This window comes from Gavia stellata, chromosome 25 (assembly GCF_030936135.1).
Source record: "Gavia stellata isolate bGavSte3 chromosome 25, bGavSte3.hap2, whole genome shotgun sequence".
Taxonomy (NCBI): domain Eukaryota; kingdom Metazoa; phylum Chordata; class Aves; order Gaviiformes; family Gaviidae; genus Gavia; species Gavia stellata.
The window spans coordinates 3930618-3947107 of NC_082618.1; the positions used below are offsets into that span (position 1 = coordinate 3930618).

General features: G+C 44.1%; 1 protein-coding gene across 1 annotated transcript in view; it reads right to left on the bottom strand.

Moving 5' to 3' along the window:
• Nucleotides 1–1227: 1227 nt before the first annotated feature.
• The window catches only part of LOC104257761 (SPNS lysolipid transporter 2, sphingosine-1-phosphate), a 138135-nt gene continuing 122872 nt past the window's right edge, over nt 1228–16490 (bottom strand). Inside the window, exons 12-13 of the mRNA XM_059829131.1 lie at nt 3100–3146; nt 1228–1260 (exon numbers count right to left, since the gene is read on the bottom strand). Coding sequence (XP_059685114.1) covers nt 3104–3146 — 43 coding nt within the window. The 3' untranslated portion in view covers nt 1228–1260; nt 3100–3103. The remainder of the gene's footprint in view (nt 1261–3099; nt 3147–16490) is intronic.

A 16490-nucleotide genomic window follows, 5' to 3' on the forward strand; every position in this document is an offset into this window, starting at 1 on the left:
TGCAAGAAACAAGACTCTAGTGAAATGGCACTCTGACTGCTTTACAGACACACGCTTCTGCATTTGAGACTAACACAGTTCAGACACTGGCCTTCCATATTAAAGATCTCAAATGTATCTTCATAAAGATAAAAGCAACCAACTGAAACCACACTAAGAGTAGTCTGGGACGGGGCATGGGGTTGGGTGTGCATTAAACCTAAGCGTTATTCCAAAGGAAACTGCTACGGTCGAGTATCGGCCACCAGCTTTGAAAATACTGACAGAGGGAGAATTAGCATAACGTGATATGCATGTAAACAAAGCATGATGTCACTGGCACAGCAGTATTGCACTACCAGGCCCTAGGTAAAGCAATTCAGCCAGATGGATTTTGGTATTTTTAAAAACCTGTGAACTTCCTAGGGCAAGGCTGAATTTAGCATATTGAGCAAACTCTAGAGCCCCTGGGTATTTCTGTCCAAAGTTCTTCTGGGCCTTTCTGTAACAACCACCAGCATAGCCAGTGCAGTGAAATGCTCTCCTCTGTCCCATTGCTCAGCCTCAGATGACAGGCAGTCATCCACTGGAAGTTGTCCTACGGTGCCCTCGCAGGGCCTGATACCAGGGCACTGAGATGAGGAGAGTTGTGGACGTTATTCGTGTCTGGTATGGTTGTACAGGCAGCTCCAGATTTAAATGTTTAAATAAAAACTGTGTATCTAAATATATATATATATATATCTGTCATCTAATGTCTTCAGCAGAGATAAAGCATCTTAAGACACATTTAAATAAAAAATAATAATCTGAATTGAGCCTTCAGTGTTAAAGAAAAGGTGATGTACAGAATAGGTCCCCAACTAGTGCAGTCTCTGGGTGTGGGAGTGCTGACAGAACAGCAGCATTCAATAGGACGTAAGTTGCCCTATCAATGATGCAGACTTTGTTGGCTACAACTAAAACCATATACACAATCTACAGTCACTCACTTGGGTAGCATGGTGTGGGTCCAGTGGACAGCTGCTTTCGATGCTCAGAGGAACCTGTGAACATCCTTATGCTCAGGAAGTACTTGTGTTCCAGGCTGCCCTGCTCATCTCTTGGTGCCTGACCCTGCAGGCTGGAGTGGTGTGTTTGATTTGGTGCTGGATAACCCTTCCAGGGTGGTGTGGAGCTGAAGGATCCACCGGCTTCCAGTACGGAAGGGCTTCGAGCGTGAGTTTGGGGCGGGGGGATGGGGTGGGGCAGGAGTCCACATGTTGTTTCCGTCCCTGGCAACTGCAAACAAACAAAGAAGAGAGAAGGTGGTTAATGGGGTGGTCACAGGAACGGACTGGTACTGGTGACTCCATGCACTGCAGTTTTGTGGTGGAGGCCAGCTAAGAGACCCCGCCTTGCCTCTGTGCAAGCTGGAGGCTAGCACAGCTTGACCAGTCTGGAGACAGCACTTTGGGATGTACTGAAGGCTTTTGGAAATGGAAACACAAATACACTGTAATCCAGGCAAAATCTGCCCAAGGAAGTGAACCAGTAGCAGGTTTAGACTCCTGTCTGTAGTATTTAAGAGCATCGACCATGTCTTGTTATGGCTGTTCATGACATGGGTTGAAACAGCTCAGTGGGTAACAGGGTTAATTTTCGCTAGACTGGTTTTAACCCCATCAGTGCACTAAAGAAAACAGACACTGCCTCTTGCCCTAAATTGTCACTTTTCAAAACTGCTCTCCGCTGGAGAGCCCAGTTCGGGAGGTCAGTCCAGCATGCACATCCCCAACAGCAGAGCTCGGCTGTCGGTGTTGCTGCTAACAAGGTAGAGCAGGCGCTGGCTTTCTCCCAGCATGCTGGTGGTATACATTTGCTTTAAAGAGCAGCATCAGCACATCTATTGACTGGGGAGATACCACTTGTGCATGCTGCGGCATATCTAAGCGGCCAGCAGCTTTCCTAGATTAAGTGGCAAGGATAACCAGTTCTCTCGCTGCAGGATTTCCTGAGAGAGGTTCTATGCTCCATGTTATGCAGGAAATTGCCCCTGACCTTAAAAATCAGTGACTGCTGGGTTATAGAAAAATTCCCTATAATGATGGCGTGGTTTGTCTCAACCTGTATAAAACTGGACCAAAAGAGAAGGAAGTACAGTGAAAAACCTAGGTGTGCACAGGACCCAAGTGTTCAGTGTTGTGTAAGCAAGTCTCAGCAACACCACCTAATATTTGCTCCCAGATTTTTTGTGGCTTTTGCTTTTTTTTTTAAAACCACTTTGTCTAAAAGCTACTGATGAATAATAATGTGACTGCAAGGTACAGGCAAGCCTCTTAGATCCTTAGCCTATACCAGAATATACTCCCCTCTGTGGAAATAACACATCTGCTGTACTAGAGATTGTGTTAAATCTTTTCCCCCAAAAGGCCATTCTAAGTGTGTTACTGAGTTCTGATTTTATGATTACACTTTCAATGCTTTTAATTTATGGGAAAGAAATGTCCTCTTCAAAAACTTGCTTTAATTAATTTTGGCTACAGTAAAATGCTAGGAAGTGTTTATCAATCGTTGCAGCTCTGAGCTGCAATGCTGTGACTGTTGGTGAGTGATAAGAATAGCATGAACACAGGGGAGAAGAAAGGGCAGTGGGAGTGGGACTCTCCCTCTGGCTCACTGCCGAGGCCTCAGCTCTGTCACCCCGGATCAAGGGTTGCAGTGCGACAGTCCTAGCAACAACATGCAAGTTCATGTGCTGCCAGAAAGCATTTTTCTGCAGAAAATTTTGAATATGCTAGGAACGCTCATTTGATAGCGAGCAGATGTCGGACCAAGAGCAATGCATCAGCAGGTTTTACGAACGCAAGACACGTTCAGGCAAAACCTAAGTTTTGGCCTCGGACAATCACACGTGCCAGTGGTCAAGTCGATAGGGGTTGCATGGCCTTGCCTGCTCAAAGCAGGGAGCACCAGGTTTCTGGAAGCAACTCAATGCAACAAAGGACACTTGAGTTGCCCACCGGTTTCCCTGTTCTTGATTTGCTCCGAATTTTTTTTTTGCAATTTGTAAGAAACGGGTTGACAGGGGTTTGGAGCGGATGGGTAGCCTGAAACCAATTGCTGGTTTGGGTCACTCACCATCTCAGACTTTCACAGAGGCTGGTGGCATCACAAGTTGATTCACCCTGGTGAAGGGAAAACAAAAGTGACATGTGAGAGCTGCAGTTAGCCAAGAAACAAGCTCCTAAAAACATACCAGCCTATTAAATCCAGGTTCCTGTTGCTTAGCAGTTTCTAAAGAGATAGGACATTAATAACTGTCCTGACCAGTGGTATAAAGCTGAAACCCTTTCACAGTGGTGTCTGATAGCAATTCTGACAATTGCTGGAACATGCCAAGTAACATTGCTGACACTAATTGACAAGGATTTGGGAAGGTCCCAAAGGCATTCAGATGTAGCAATTGTTTCCCTAAGCCAGTAACAAGACTGTTTATACAGTGGCTGTTGAATGGTGTCCTTCAGCCTGACAGCATAAATGTAAACAGTCACCACTGATAAAAATTAAATTAAGAAAGAAGTAGCTGTCTTTCAGTTTTCAGCTCCTGAAGACCTGCTGCTGTTCCAGACAACTGCTCCCAAGTGATGGATGGAGTCCAGCGGGGACTGCAGGGTCACCAGGCAGAAGCTGTTCTCGGCAGTGTGCTGTCCTGCACCTCCTGCTACCAAGGGCAGTGAGGGGAGCAGCTCCCGTTCCCTCTGTGGGGTACCCAGGGAAAAGGCAGCAATGGTTTTGCAAAGTCCATCCCTTAGACCTGCTCCTCCTCATTGCAGTACGTGCCCTGTGCAATTCAGCCTTCCTCAGCAACAGCTCTCCTGCTGCAGCAGAGCACATCTCCTCTCTCCCCCACACTGGTCATGCCTTCCCAGAGCGTGGTTACTTAGGGACGGGAGCCAGCTCCTTGGATAGCGTCAAGCACAGCAGGGCCTGTGTGGACTGTAAGAAAGACAAGTCACCCTTGGACTCTAAGACTGTTGGGACTTGCTTTCAATCTTGGATGCTTGCTGACCTCAGTGGGAACTCCTGGATTCTTAGTAACGACACTGGAAAACCCCCACCTCACCTGAGGACCTGGCTTGACCTTGCCAGGTTTGAGTGCTTTTTACCCAAATGCACTCTAGCTGTACTTGGTCAATAGGAGAAGAAATCAGAGTCACAAAGAGTCTTCTCATACCATTTGGCTGTGTTGACTTAAAATAACAACTAAACCGAAACAGCAGTATTTTATACCTTAAAGGATTGCAGCAGGATTTTGCCATCGCATGCAAAAGCACAGCTTCTTTCTGAATCGGTGAAAAACCTGGGCAGGTTTACAGGGAAGATCACAGAAACCATCCCTGCCTCAGGTCCTACCAGGTAAGAACTTCTCAGTGAAACATCATTTTCCTTTGGAAAATGCTGATTCATTAAAACTCATCTGTGGCTCTTCACCAGACCTCATACCTGACCCAGGACACTCTTTTTTGCTGAAAAGGGATGGTGCTGGATCAGACATGTATTCCAGGCTAGAAATTAGCCAGTGGTTAGGGGACACCTTCCAAGAAATCTCTGCATCAGAAATTGGCCCAGTTGAGCCTACAGCTCTTAATTTCCCACCAACCTCACAGAAAGCTTGTCTCCAAGATGCATAGAAGCCTCTGTGCCTTTTCTGCCTTTCAAGGCTATAAACTGAAATATCTTTGATGCAGGAGCTGACCCAAATTTCTTTGTAGAATTACCATTCTTGTAACCCTGCTGCATCGGACATTACATTATATTGAACGTTGTGACTGTGCTTTAACTATCAGAATACATCACAGAGAGAAAACATTACCTTGTAACGCTACAGTCAACTTCAGAAGTAGGAAGTAAACTATGATATGTTATGAAGCTATAACAGAATACTAAAACTCCAGATGTTTGAATGTGCCATAATGTTTGAAAGTCATGTCCTTTAACATGTAATTTGCTCCACATTTTTACAAGGTGCAGAATATATACAGAAAAAGTTAGTTTTGCCATTACGGTCTCTTCAGCACAGAGAACCCACCTGCATTGCTGACAGATGAACCATAAACACACACAAGACTTTCCTCCTTATATTACTTATAGTTCAGCCTCCTATGGGATATAATGTACCTCCTGCACAAGTGCTTATGTTGTCGCCATGTCATGAGAGTTACTCGTTCTTTGCATTTTAACACATTTTTCTCAACTTCTGCTTTATCTCTCTCTTACAGATGGGAACAGAGGCCTAGAGCGGCTAATCCTGAAACACATTTAGAAGATTTCACAGGAAATTAGACCCCACACGACTTGAGAAGCTGCTGGGGAGAGAAGTGACTTTCAGGGATCAGGTAGGAAGCTAGTGGGTAGAAGAGAGAACTGAAAGAGTCTCCCGAATTTCGGACAGTGCTTTCTGAAGCACTGCGTTGTAGACAGTGGTCCACTGGCTTCTGCACATCCTGACTGCAACGAGGCTCAGCTTACAGGTGGCAGCAAGTCAGCTGTGAATTTATTTTTTTTTACAATCAAAACAGCTAATAATAAATTTTAGATTCTCTTAGGTGGTAAAATGTAGTACATGGAGTTAAGCTAACAAGGCTTAAGAGCATCTAAATCCCTGTTTAAGTCCCACTTGCCTTTCTAATAACAATAATCCCACACTGAATAGATTGTCGCTTCCGATTTGGGATATCTGCTGACTAAACATTGGTTCCTAAATTGTTCTATTTTCTCTGCAGTGTTTTCTCAAGATTGTGAATGTTTTCATTCCTTCAAGAGAGCGGGGTGGGAACCACTCTGTTATTTCCTGAGGGGGAGGAAACTTGCCCAAATTGCCTTTCAAGAACAGAAGCTGTACAACTTTTTCAGGTTTTTTTACAGGCTCCTCCAGCAGTTAAAAATGTGGCTGACTCCTTCTAACCCCATCATTTCCTCCCCTGTCAAACCTAAATATTTCTCCTAGATCCTATCAAACCATTTCCATGTAGTGTGACAGCATCTATAATTCTGAAGTATTTATATGACTGTCTGTTTAATATTAAACTACATGCTCTAGAGCTGTTAAATATTTATACTATGTAAAACGGATCTAAGTTCACAGCACCTCAGCCGGTTAGAGAACTGCATAAGAAAAGAAGACAAATTTAAGATAGCAGATAAGTGGCCAGGATCTTTTACAGGTCAGCTATACAGGAATTGTGCAGAGATGATTCTCCAAATGCTCTATCCCTTTAGTCTAGCTGGTCACCCAGCCAACAGGCGCTGGAGGTTACAGTTTGTAACACCGCCAGCACTGCTGTACCGTTCCCGGCACAATCTGGGCCTTATGAAGACTTTGAAAGAGTTTTTGCTGCTCACATCCAATCCAAGACTGCTCTGCCCCACCCTGTGCCAGCAAGAATAAAACCCCTATCTCCCTTCTCACCTGCAGCTGCATCTGCTCCAACAATTTAGGGTGAAGTTGGGAGAAGCAGTGGTGGGATGTATGTCCCACTGACTTCCCATAAGCTATAGGCTACTGAGTGTTTGAACTCCATGAGCTCATGAGCTCAAAGTCAAGCAAGAAACAGGACATTGAGAAGAAGGACACACTTGCAGGCTAGTGTGTGCAGCCCGTCATGCACAAGACTCCCAGAGAAAGGCTGTGCTTATATAAAGCTTTTGTGAAAGCTGTCGATACCGTTTAATGTGAAGTTTCGTACATAACTTAAAACAACACAGGTATTTTAGTATCACACAGATTTCCAAAAGACCTGTTTTCTTGCTATCTGAACAAGTCAGGCTCTGGCTTTTAGAACAGAGAAGCATATTAGGAAATAAATAACGTCCGAATTTTTGCAGCCTGCTGTACTTGACATCACTTAACTTTTACACCCAACAACATAATGCTTCTGTGGAGTCCTTCTAGTCTGCAAAGAACTCATTTTTTGACTAGCAGGAGCTCAGTCAGCAGACAAGAGTATTGGGGCTACAGAGGCAGCTAGATCACTGTACTTAGCAGCAACTCCTGCCTGTGATTAAGGATCCTTCTCCTTCCTTCATTTCACTGGAGAGAATTCTGTGTTTCTGAAATACTGTGCAATAGGCTGTAAAGTGCCTGTCTGAAGCAGCGCTTTAGGAAGAGATACCAACATAACAGTCACTAATGGCACCCTTCAGCAGATTCCTCCCTGTCTGAACCTCCTCAGACATTGCTGGGGGGTTAAAACCTCTCCAAACAGCCTTGTGAACACACTGAAACCAGAAATTTTAGGTGATGAAATGTTTACATGGACAGACATCCTTGAAAGGTAATGAGATTTTATGGCTTTAAATCTATGAAAAACCAATCTCTTTTTCAAATGCAGCTAGCTAACGGGGTTTTTTTGGCATCAAAGCATCAGAGTGGATGACACACTCCACCTGTGTATCAGTGATGATTAGCAGCCCAGCCAGGTGCAGCATTCTGCAAATCCTGCTACTGAAACTCATCAGTAGCATTCACATCTAATGTTGCTGTCTGAACCTGCGCAAGAAAAACAAGAGGCTAAGGATTATCATTTGTAGCGCCACACCTGTATGACTTTCAGATGTAAGAGTGAATTTTATCGCCTGATAAACGAATGCAGGAAGTTACTTGTACGTGAGGTTGGCTCATGCTACCGCTGTCGCTGTATTCCTGCAGATAACTGACAAAATAGTTACAGAGTAGGAGAGCTGGGGCAGCCTTCCACACTGGGTTTCTTGATCTCCAGATGCACACAACCTCAGGTCCATCAGGGAAGTTAAAATTCTAGGCTAGAAGTAATGCTGTCACTGTAGTCTCCCTGAGACTTCCAAGAGGACAAGTGTAGTTGCAGCTGGAAGGAGGAAAGAGATCACTAAGGCAGAGGAGCAGAAAGTGGGCTTAAGCACAGGCCAAGTTCTCTCTCTGCACAATAACTGCCTCCTCATTTACCAGCTGTGGTTCAGAAAGGGAGAAATGTCAGTAAAGTCTGTATTTCACATACTGGGCTCATTTCATCCACCACCTTGTTACTTCAGGGATCAATTGCCTTACGTAAATCCTTACTGAAGCCAGTTGCCAAAACACATGAACATTTTAGTAAACAGGAGGGAAATGGACACAAGTTTACAGACCATCCCCCTCATATTTTCCATCACTGACTGCATACTGTCAACACCCTCATAAACAGAGTCAGCTTCGCGAGGATATAAAGCTTATTGCAGTTGGCCTGCCAAAAATACAAACAGGTAGCTCAGGACCAGGAAACACCTCCTTAAAACCACAACCACCCACCCCATGCGTTACACACCTCATTCATACTCTACACAGACCCTATTGCTCGGTCTCACCCCTATTTCACCACGTGGGGATGTATAGCTGCGTTTCACTGGGATTTTGTCACATTTCCCTTGAGGACTTTGAATCAAATGTCATTAAATGCACCAAATTCCACCTAGTAATGCACGATGCAAACGGGGCTGCACACGTGGGCACTGAGTCCATGCTAAGATTTCTGCCCCTGAAACAAATCAAAGAAGTCTATGGCTATTCTGCTTTCTCTTATTATTTGGCTCACTGCAAAGCCAAACCCAGCTGTCTTATCTACTGCAGAGTCCTCTTTCAGCTTGGTTCTCTACCCCACTTGTGAGTGTAACATACTGGTCCCAACAAGGCACCACCTTTCTGCCAGACACTTTATGAAGAGCAAAACAAGCAGGCTGGAGACTCCAGTTCAAGTGTGTACCTTTTATACATTATGCAGAGTTTTTAATCGAGCAGTGCAGAATGTAAATGTTAGCTATTGCTGTCCTCCAGTAACTAAGTCTAGTTCCCATTTTCACCTGCAGTTGGAAGGAGCTGGCTTTGGTTCCCCGCTCTACGGCAGAGTTCTCCCGGGATGCTGAGCAAACTGCTAGGTGCACTCGTGCCTCCATCTCCTCCCTAAAAAATGGCTGCAGAACATTAAACCATAGTACAACCTACTACCTCCTGAGCAGGGTGTGAGAACAGCCAAATCAAGGATTGTTTCCAGACAGCATGTTGTGTTTTAACTGAACTCAAGCTATTTTGATAGTTAAGTCAGTAACTTTGGGACAAGACACCCACAATTAACAACATGCATTACTGCAGAAACTCAGTGCTTTGATTTAAAAAGCTCCTACTGCAGCTGAGAACAATGACTGAAAGTGAAGATGCATGGAAGGTGAGCAATAACACTCCATCAACCTAGAAAGATCCCAGTGAGTGGTGCAGGGACAGGACTGGCACAGCTAAAAATAGTCTACGCACTGAGCATCCTGATGCATCATGACAGGTTCATCCAGCCTCCCAGGAACGGGGTCTGTTTGACGAAGCTGAGGTCAGTTCACTAAAGGAAAAGGACACTAAGCAGAACACTAACAAAATTTAACAAAGAATCAGGCACAGGAGTAGCTTGCATTGGAGTAGGAAACCGTGGCTTAATTTAGCTCTGCTGCCTGCTTGTGCTCACTCATTTCTAGCCAGAGAGGAAGCCTGGGGCTCGTGTAAATCCGCAGCGCTCCAAACCGAGGCTCGAACAGGACCTGGTTGAGCGCAGCCGTCCTGGTGGCCACTGGCACAGAGTTGCCCTTCCCTCTGGAGACAGAAATGGTGGATCAGTCTGTACGGAGCAGCAGCTCTCGTGGAGTCAGTCCGACGGGAGCTTCGTGCTGGTGGTGGCAGGTGCTCCGCCAGCTGCACTAAAGAAATGAATTGGCTTAAATCCCCTTTTCTTCTTGCACGTCAGTGGGTTTAGCGAACGGAATATGATAATCATGTGCAGCAAATACATTTTTTTCTCTCTATTCAGGACAGCCCCTTAAAGCTGTGCAGCCTCTGTTAGTGTTTTCCATCTGTTCATTTAATCTAGGTGCTGAGCATATTTGCCTCCAGAGGAAGAAACATAGGTCAGCTTCTATTTTTCCTCTTTCACACATCTCGACAGAGGAGAAAACTGGCATAAAGAAAAAAATCAATAACCTTTCCTTCTATTTTTCCAGGCAGCTGTAACAGAACAGATCTGAAGACGAGCGGTTAACAGCACTCATTAGGTATCAAGGACTTGGATGGAAACGAACTCCAGAGACAAGTCTGCCTTCCTGCTCTGTGGTGGTACGCTCATGTGGACTCCTGAAGTTAGTGAAGATGTGGGTCTCTGAAGCCCTCAGAACTTTGTGCCTGAGTCTGTCCCTGTATGTATAACTCTGCCAGATACCGACAGGCTCAGAATTTAGGTGGTGGGATTTTTAACACCATGGAAGTTGTAACATCATACTCTCATGTCCACTGAAATAATGGAGGAAAGAGGAATTGGAGGGTCTTGCTTTTTTCTTAGCATGATGGAATGGGAAGGGGGATAAAACAGGATATAAAAAGCAGGTATGATCTAACTAAATCTTTAAACAGAAAATCCTGTAGAAATTCCTGATGCCACTTACTTAGAAACAAAACTTCTTACCCTCCAAAATAACTGCCTCATGATACAGCTCTTTCCACCAACCTCTAAGCTACCAGGAATGGGGAACCGTCCTTCTGTTTTGCTCCACTGTAACAGTCTGGGCAAGCCCCGTCTGGCATGTGGCAGTGGTCTGGCAGCAACTTTAGGAAGGACCAAGCCAGAGCACTTAAGACACTCCTTACTGAAGCACTGGAAGTAATACTCCAACGGTTTTGTCCCTGTTTCTCTGAAAGATGCCATTCAGGCCAAGGACCCAACCACAAGTAAATTACTCTAACACACCTACAATCACAGCTTGCTGAAAATCTGCCTTGCAGATTTCTCCACACAAAGAGGTCATCTACTGTTGATAAAAGTCAATACTTACATAATATGCTCTGTGACCGTGACAGGCTTCAGGAAACAGACTAGCAGGGCTGAATTTTTCATGATTTGATCTATTTCCTTGTGTTAGAAACGTTTTCTGGCTTGGAAGGCTGCCTTCTGTTCACTGCTCCAGTCACCTGCGTGGGTTCTGATCAGATTTCGTATCTGTGCCAGGGCAGCCTTAGCAAAGAAACTGTCTTAGCATGAGTTTAAAATACCTTCCTGCGTGATAAAGTCCCTGCATGCCAAGAACTGTCCTATGCAATGACAATGCAAATCGACATATTGAATCCATTGTAAGCATATGGTTTAAGTACCCCTTGTACCTTGTGGGCAAGTGCTTTTAATTCTGTTTTACTGCTAATGAATATTTTAGGGACAGCATCTGACTTCTTGAAGGTCACAGCAGAGAGTCAGTAGCCAAGACAGCAGCAGGACTCCAAGTAGTTCTTGATCTGGTGCTCTTCTTGGATAAGTAAGGTTTGCCTTCCTGTAACTTCAGGCACATGGAGAAATTCCATTCTTGCTGTAGAGTAGCACTAAAGTAGCTAGGAATAGTCTAGAAGTACTGTTTCCCTTTCTCTGTGGCACAGGAGATTAACCTCAAAAGGGCAGTGTACGTGGGGAATTGATGGGCTTGGAGAACCGTGAAGTTCTGCCTGCAGCCTCTTCCGCAGCTTGCAGTTAGCAAGAGCTATGCCAACACCAGCTGTCTCAATCCTTCTGCCTGTACTTAAGCAAAGCTCCTGCTGCCAACAATTAACTTGAACAGCATATTTCAAGTGCCAGGAGCATTTTGTGTAAGGACCACAATTGAGTTCAAAATGTCTGTGAACAACCAAAATGACCTTTGACATCTTCCTACCTAACCTGCAGGAAATCCACAGGTCGACTAAAGCAACAGAACAATCAGTATTTTTTCTATATGAGACCATATTTTCCATCTGCATGAAACCAGCAGCTCCCAACTAAAGAAGCAAACCAGCATTTAAAATTCAGCCAGTCCCAAGCCGTTACATTCTTATATTTGCTAGCTCCATTTATGGAGTTGCAAACATGGCTAGTAAACAGGGGAGAGGAAAAAAAAAAAAACAGCTCCACAAGCAGGCTTTTTCCAGCAGTAGTAAAACTACTTACATTTTCACCACCTCTTCCCTTCATATTCTCAACCTTTTGATTCCATATAAACCATCTAATAGTCTAATCTTATTCCATCTGCAGTCTATGCGTCTTTATCATGCCACTCTCAGATATCCGGAACACACTCCTTGCCTCTCTTCTTCCATCATCACAGATCCTCTGCACCCTAATCTGGACTTTTTTTGCTGTAAATTCACATGCCTTCAAAGGTTGAGGACATCTTATGTGGGCTAAAAAACCATTGTGAGTTTATATCACTGTAGGAAATGTTTAATTATTGTTCTTCTTTTGTAAAGTAAAAAACAAGCAAAGCAATCATATTATTCCCCCTAAACACATGGATATCAGCAGTGAGTCAACTGTTCCTCAAATATGCCTTTATGGGAGCTGTTTGATTAAATCCACTTGCTGGGGCCGAAACCCTGAAATTCAAATTCTGCTTCAACGTAGCCCTAAGACGTCTCTCTACAGTAAGTGTCCAGCCTCTTTAAAAAACCCCTCGCAATACATCTTAAAATATTTCATAGAAGAAATACTCTTTTTAGTAATGCAGAGTACCAGAATGGAACATGCTGTGTATGAGTCCAGCATGCCAGTTTAATACCTGTGACACTATTAATAGAGGGGACTCTGTCCTTTGCTGGCAACACCATGAGGTCATCTGATGGGTCCTTTCTGTCTCTAACTGCTGCCACAGAAAAATCAGAGAAAAAGAGGGTTGACACCTCTGCAAGTCCTTCCCCTGCCCCACATAATAGAATCTGCAAAGCAAAAATAAGGTCAGACACTTTGAAATTGCTGTAATAGGAGAACTGGGAGATCATTTTATATCTAGTTCTAGAAAAGGCTAAAAATAAGCCTGAATGTGAGGCAGAAGACAGAGTCTGAAAATGGATTATTCTCATTTTTCCTGTAATGTAATTTGCAGATGTGCGTGTTTAAGACAGCAGAAAAGGCGTATGGACTAGGGATTGTTCTTTTTGTGGCTTGCACTATCTAGTCTGTAATGAGTATTTTCTTTCTGCTGTTTGTACCTACCACTTTTAAAATGAAACGTTAATCAGCACTGCTACTTAGCAGGGGTTTCCACACCTGATCAAAGGTGTTAAGAGTAATTTTTTTTTTTCTTATTAAATGTTTAATTTTAATTTTAGGAGAGAAGAAAAACCTACTAGAGCTGTTTAAATAACCTGATTCTTGTCATGTAAACAAGTGGGTGAACCATTTATGCTTGCAGGTCTCTCTGAAGTGCTGAGTGGTAGCTAGTTAAATACTTAAATTCTTTTGTTCTGACCAGCTGCATCAGTGCAGCTATTTATTCCTGTTCGTGTCTGCACCAGGGATACACACTGCAGTTGCATCCTGCTGCCTGATCTGCATTGCTGTATCTTTGGCGAAAATATCCAGCAAATATCACGCACGATGCAGAGAGGGACTGAATAACTATAAAACTTGGATATTCATCCAGAGCATCTTTCTGTACCTCTGCAAGGATATGGGGAAAAAACCAGAAAATCTAATTCTTCCAGGTATAAAATCAGGGATTAAATTAAAAAATGATTAAAAAATATCCTTTGAGGGATAGAGTATTCTACACCTGCACAGGGCAGTGTTTCTCAGGAAAAATCTAGGTGAGTTTGGGTTTTCCTTCAGGAACAACTGGGAGTGGCCATTGTTGGAGACAGAACTGCAGAATCACCCTGCGCCTGCTGCAGAGCATCAGTGGTCCTGGAGGTCTGTGCCCGTGCAGAGACAGAGGATCGTTGCTCAGCAAAGCTCCAGATGCTTAACACTCCCGCTGACTGCCCAGAAAATAATCGTGTTACACACTAATTACATTACAGTGATTTATATGCCCTGGCACCCAAAAGCTGTCACAGCTTGGGGAAAGGGCTTTTTTTTTTTTTCTTTTCATAATAAAACCAGCACGTTCTTCCCAACTACTGGTGAAGCCATTGCTTCCAATAAGTACCAATGTAGGCATTCCTTCTGCAGCTCTCTAGGGTGAAGCTTTGTTTTTTTCAAGTTATCTGCATTACGAGCGAGGAGGAGGACATAGACAGACCACAGATGCAATTCTCAGCAGTGCTGAGTTTTTACATCCGACGAGTGAAGTACTGTACTCCTGACCTCTGAAAGTTGCCTTCTGCCTGGTATCTGCCAAGGCTGCACAGGTATCAGTGATGGAGCTAGGGAATAAAAGTAAGGTCATCAGATTTCTGATCCATTTCTGTAGGACTCTGCCATGGCAAGATACTGTACTTGTACCTACTGTCTTCCAGAGGATCTCAAAGTATAGCTGGGGTCTCAGAAACTGTTATCAAGCAGGTAAGAGAAATACAGTACAGAATGCAGTCATGTTTGGAAATAAAATATGAGTGCTTTAACCCTCCGCTGCAGTACTACAGGAACAACAGGAAAGGAACAACAATATAGTCAAGTGAACTCACAGCAGGAATTGTGGTTGAGTGGTTTAAAAAAGAACTGAAGTATTTATTATTACTAGTGCGTAAGAGCTCTTACAGAAACCATTCTTAACCATTTTCTCTCTTATCACTTTGGAAGGGTGGGATTAAATTTGTGTTGTAAAAATTGCACCAAAAATGATTGGATTATATTACAGAGCGATGTACTGTATCATGTTCTCTGCTAGTCCTAAATTTACTAAAAGCCTCTTTAAGCTGTCAGACTTCTGAAGCGGTATGAAAATAGTTATAAAAGAATTGTGATTTTTAAAAAAAAGAATTGCTGTATAAAGACATTTTTCTCATGAGTGTTTTTGTGAGAGGGGCAGCCTTATTGACTGGAATTCCTGTGCTAAACAAGTAATCTACAAAATATGCCAGGAATCGTGGCAATGGTAAAAGTAGCGTAAAAAAAAGTCACGAGGCACTGAAAGCCTGGAAATTCTGTTTTTGAAAGGAAGTGTGGTGGAAACTGGAGGAAGCTTTACAGGAAAGAGAGTTGCTATCCTGATACTCTGTCCTGCCTGGAAGAAGAAATTGTCTCTAAGCAAACGCCCAGAGACCGTTACACAAAGGAACAAACAAACGAAAAAATCCTAGCAATAAAACCCTGAACTACTTTCCACGGAGGCATGGAAATTAAAGCAGGGAAAGCTTGATTTCCATAGGCAGAGCTGCAGAGTGGCGCTACACTTCTTTGCTTTCATATTAGTTCATTAAAGAGGTCTGTGACATCTGGCCTGTGTGCCCTGACCCTGCTGGTGATGAATGGGTTTAATCTCTGGCGTGTGACACCAGCGTTTGTGATTCCTGCAGGTTAATTGATTTCTTTTGGCAAAGCGCATTTCCAAGTCCTGTTGTCTGAGCAGCATGACTGGCTGCAGAGGGAAAACAAGGCATCTTGAAGAAGAAATTCTCCCGTACCCAGCAAGTAATAGGTAGGATACGAGGGAGAACCGGCCAAGCAGAAAGCTATCCTTGCCAAAGGTGCGCAATGCCAAGTGCAGATGGCCTGTCGGATGGGTGGGAGCTGGACGTCGGGTTTGGAGTCAGCACGGAGTTTTAAGCTGCTAATAGCAAAATGCTCTGTTGTCTTTTCTCTGAGGGGCATGTATGCAGCTAATAACAAACAAATCCCCCCCCATAAATTCTTCCGAGGAGACCACTGAACCTGTCAGCAATGGCAGACGGGACCTGGTCAACAGCACAGACACCTCTGCACGTGGCAGGGGGGGAAGCCTTACTCCGCAGTTGCCAACCTTATTAAAGATACTGTCTTACTGTTCCGTAATGTGTCAAACCTGAATAAGCTGCACTCTTCAGGAATCTGACTGTAGGAAGCCAGGGTATTTTTAACGTGGGAGTGGGTGTATCCCAGAAACAGTGCAGTAGGAGTCATTTGAGAGAAATTATTTTGTTAACCGTTATTTATGACAACAGTTCTCCCTCTGTATCTGAGCCAGTTTGCAACACGAAGGATCTGTGGCTGAATAATATAAAATTCATAAACAAATGTAAATCAAACAGACCAGGAAGGGGAAGGATGCTGAAAGAGAGAGAGCAACACAACCAGTTCTGAAGCCTGAATACGTTTCTTCAAAAAGTGGACCAGTGACTGGTTGGGAAGCTGGTATGCTTTGTACGTGAACAGAGTACAACCAAATCTGCTCAGGCTAGACAGCAACAGACAAGTAAACACTTCTATGCAGGAGAAAGCAGAGCTGTGGGATTTGATCTCCCTCCTACAGTAACACTGCTGCAAAGCTGGTGATTTGGTGCACTGTATAACAATCCTGTAAAACACACCAGCACTGGCACCCAAGCAGAGTCGACCGGCGAGTGACCAGCCCGTGACCCGCAGTGCCTCCTGAGAAAGCCCTCTTCCTTGAGAACTCCGCTGGAGCTGTGGTACCAGCTGGATACCACAGGGCATTGTCCACTATAAAGGTCCAGGTGGGGTTAGACATGCTGATAAAGATGGAAGTGACCCAGAATTCATCAGAACCTGAATAGTGAAATCCTCCTTCACCACCTGAGATACTGTCCTGCC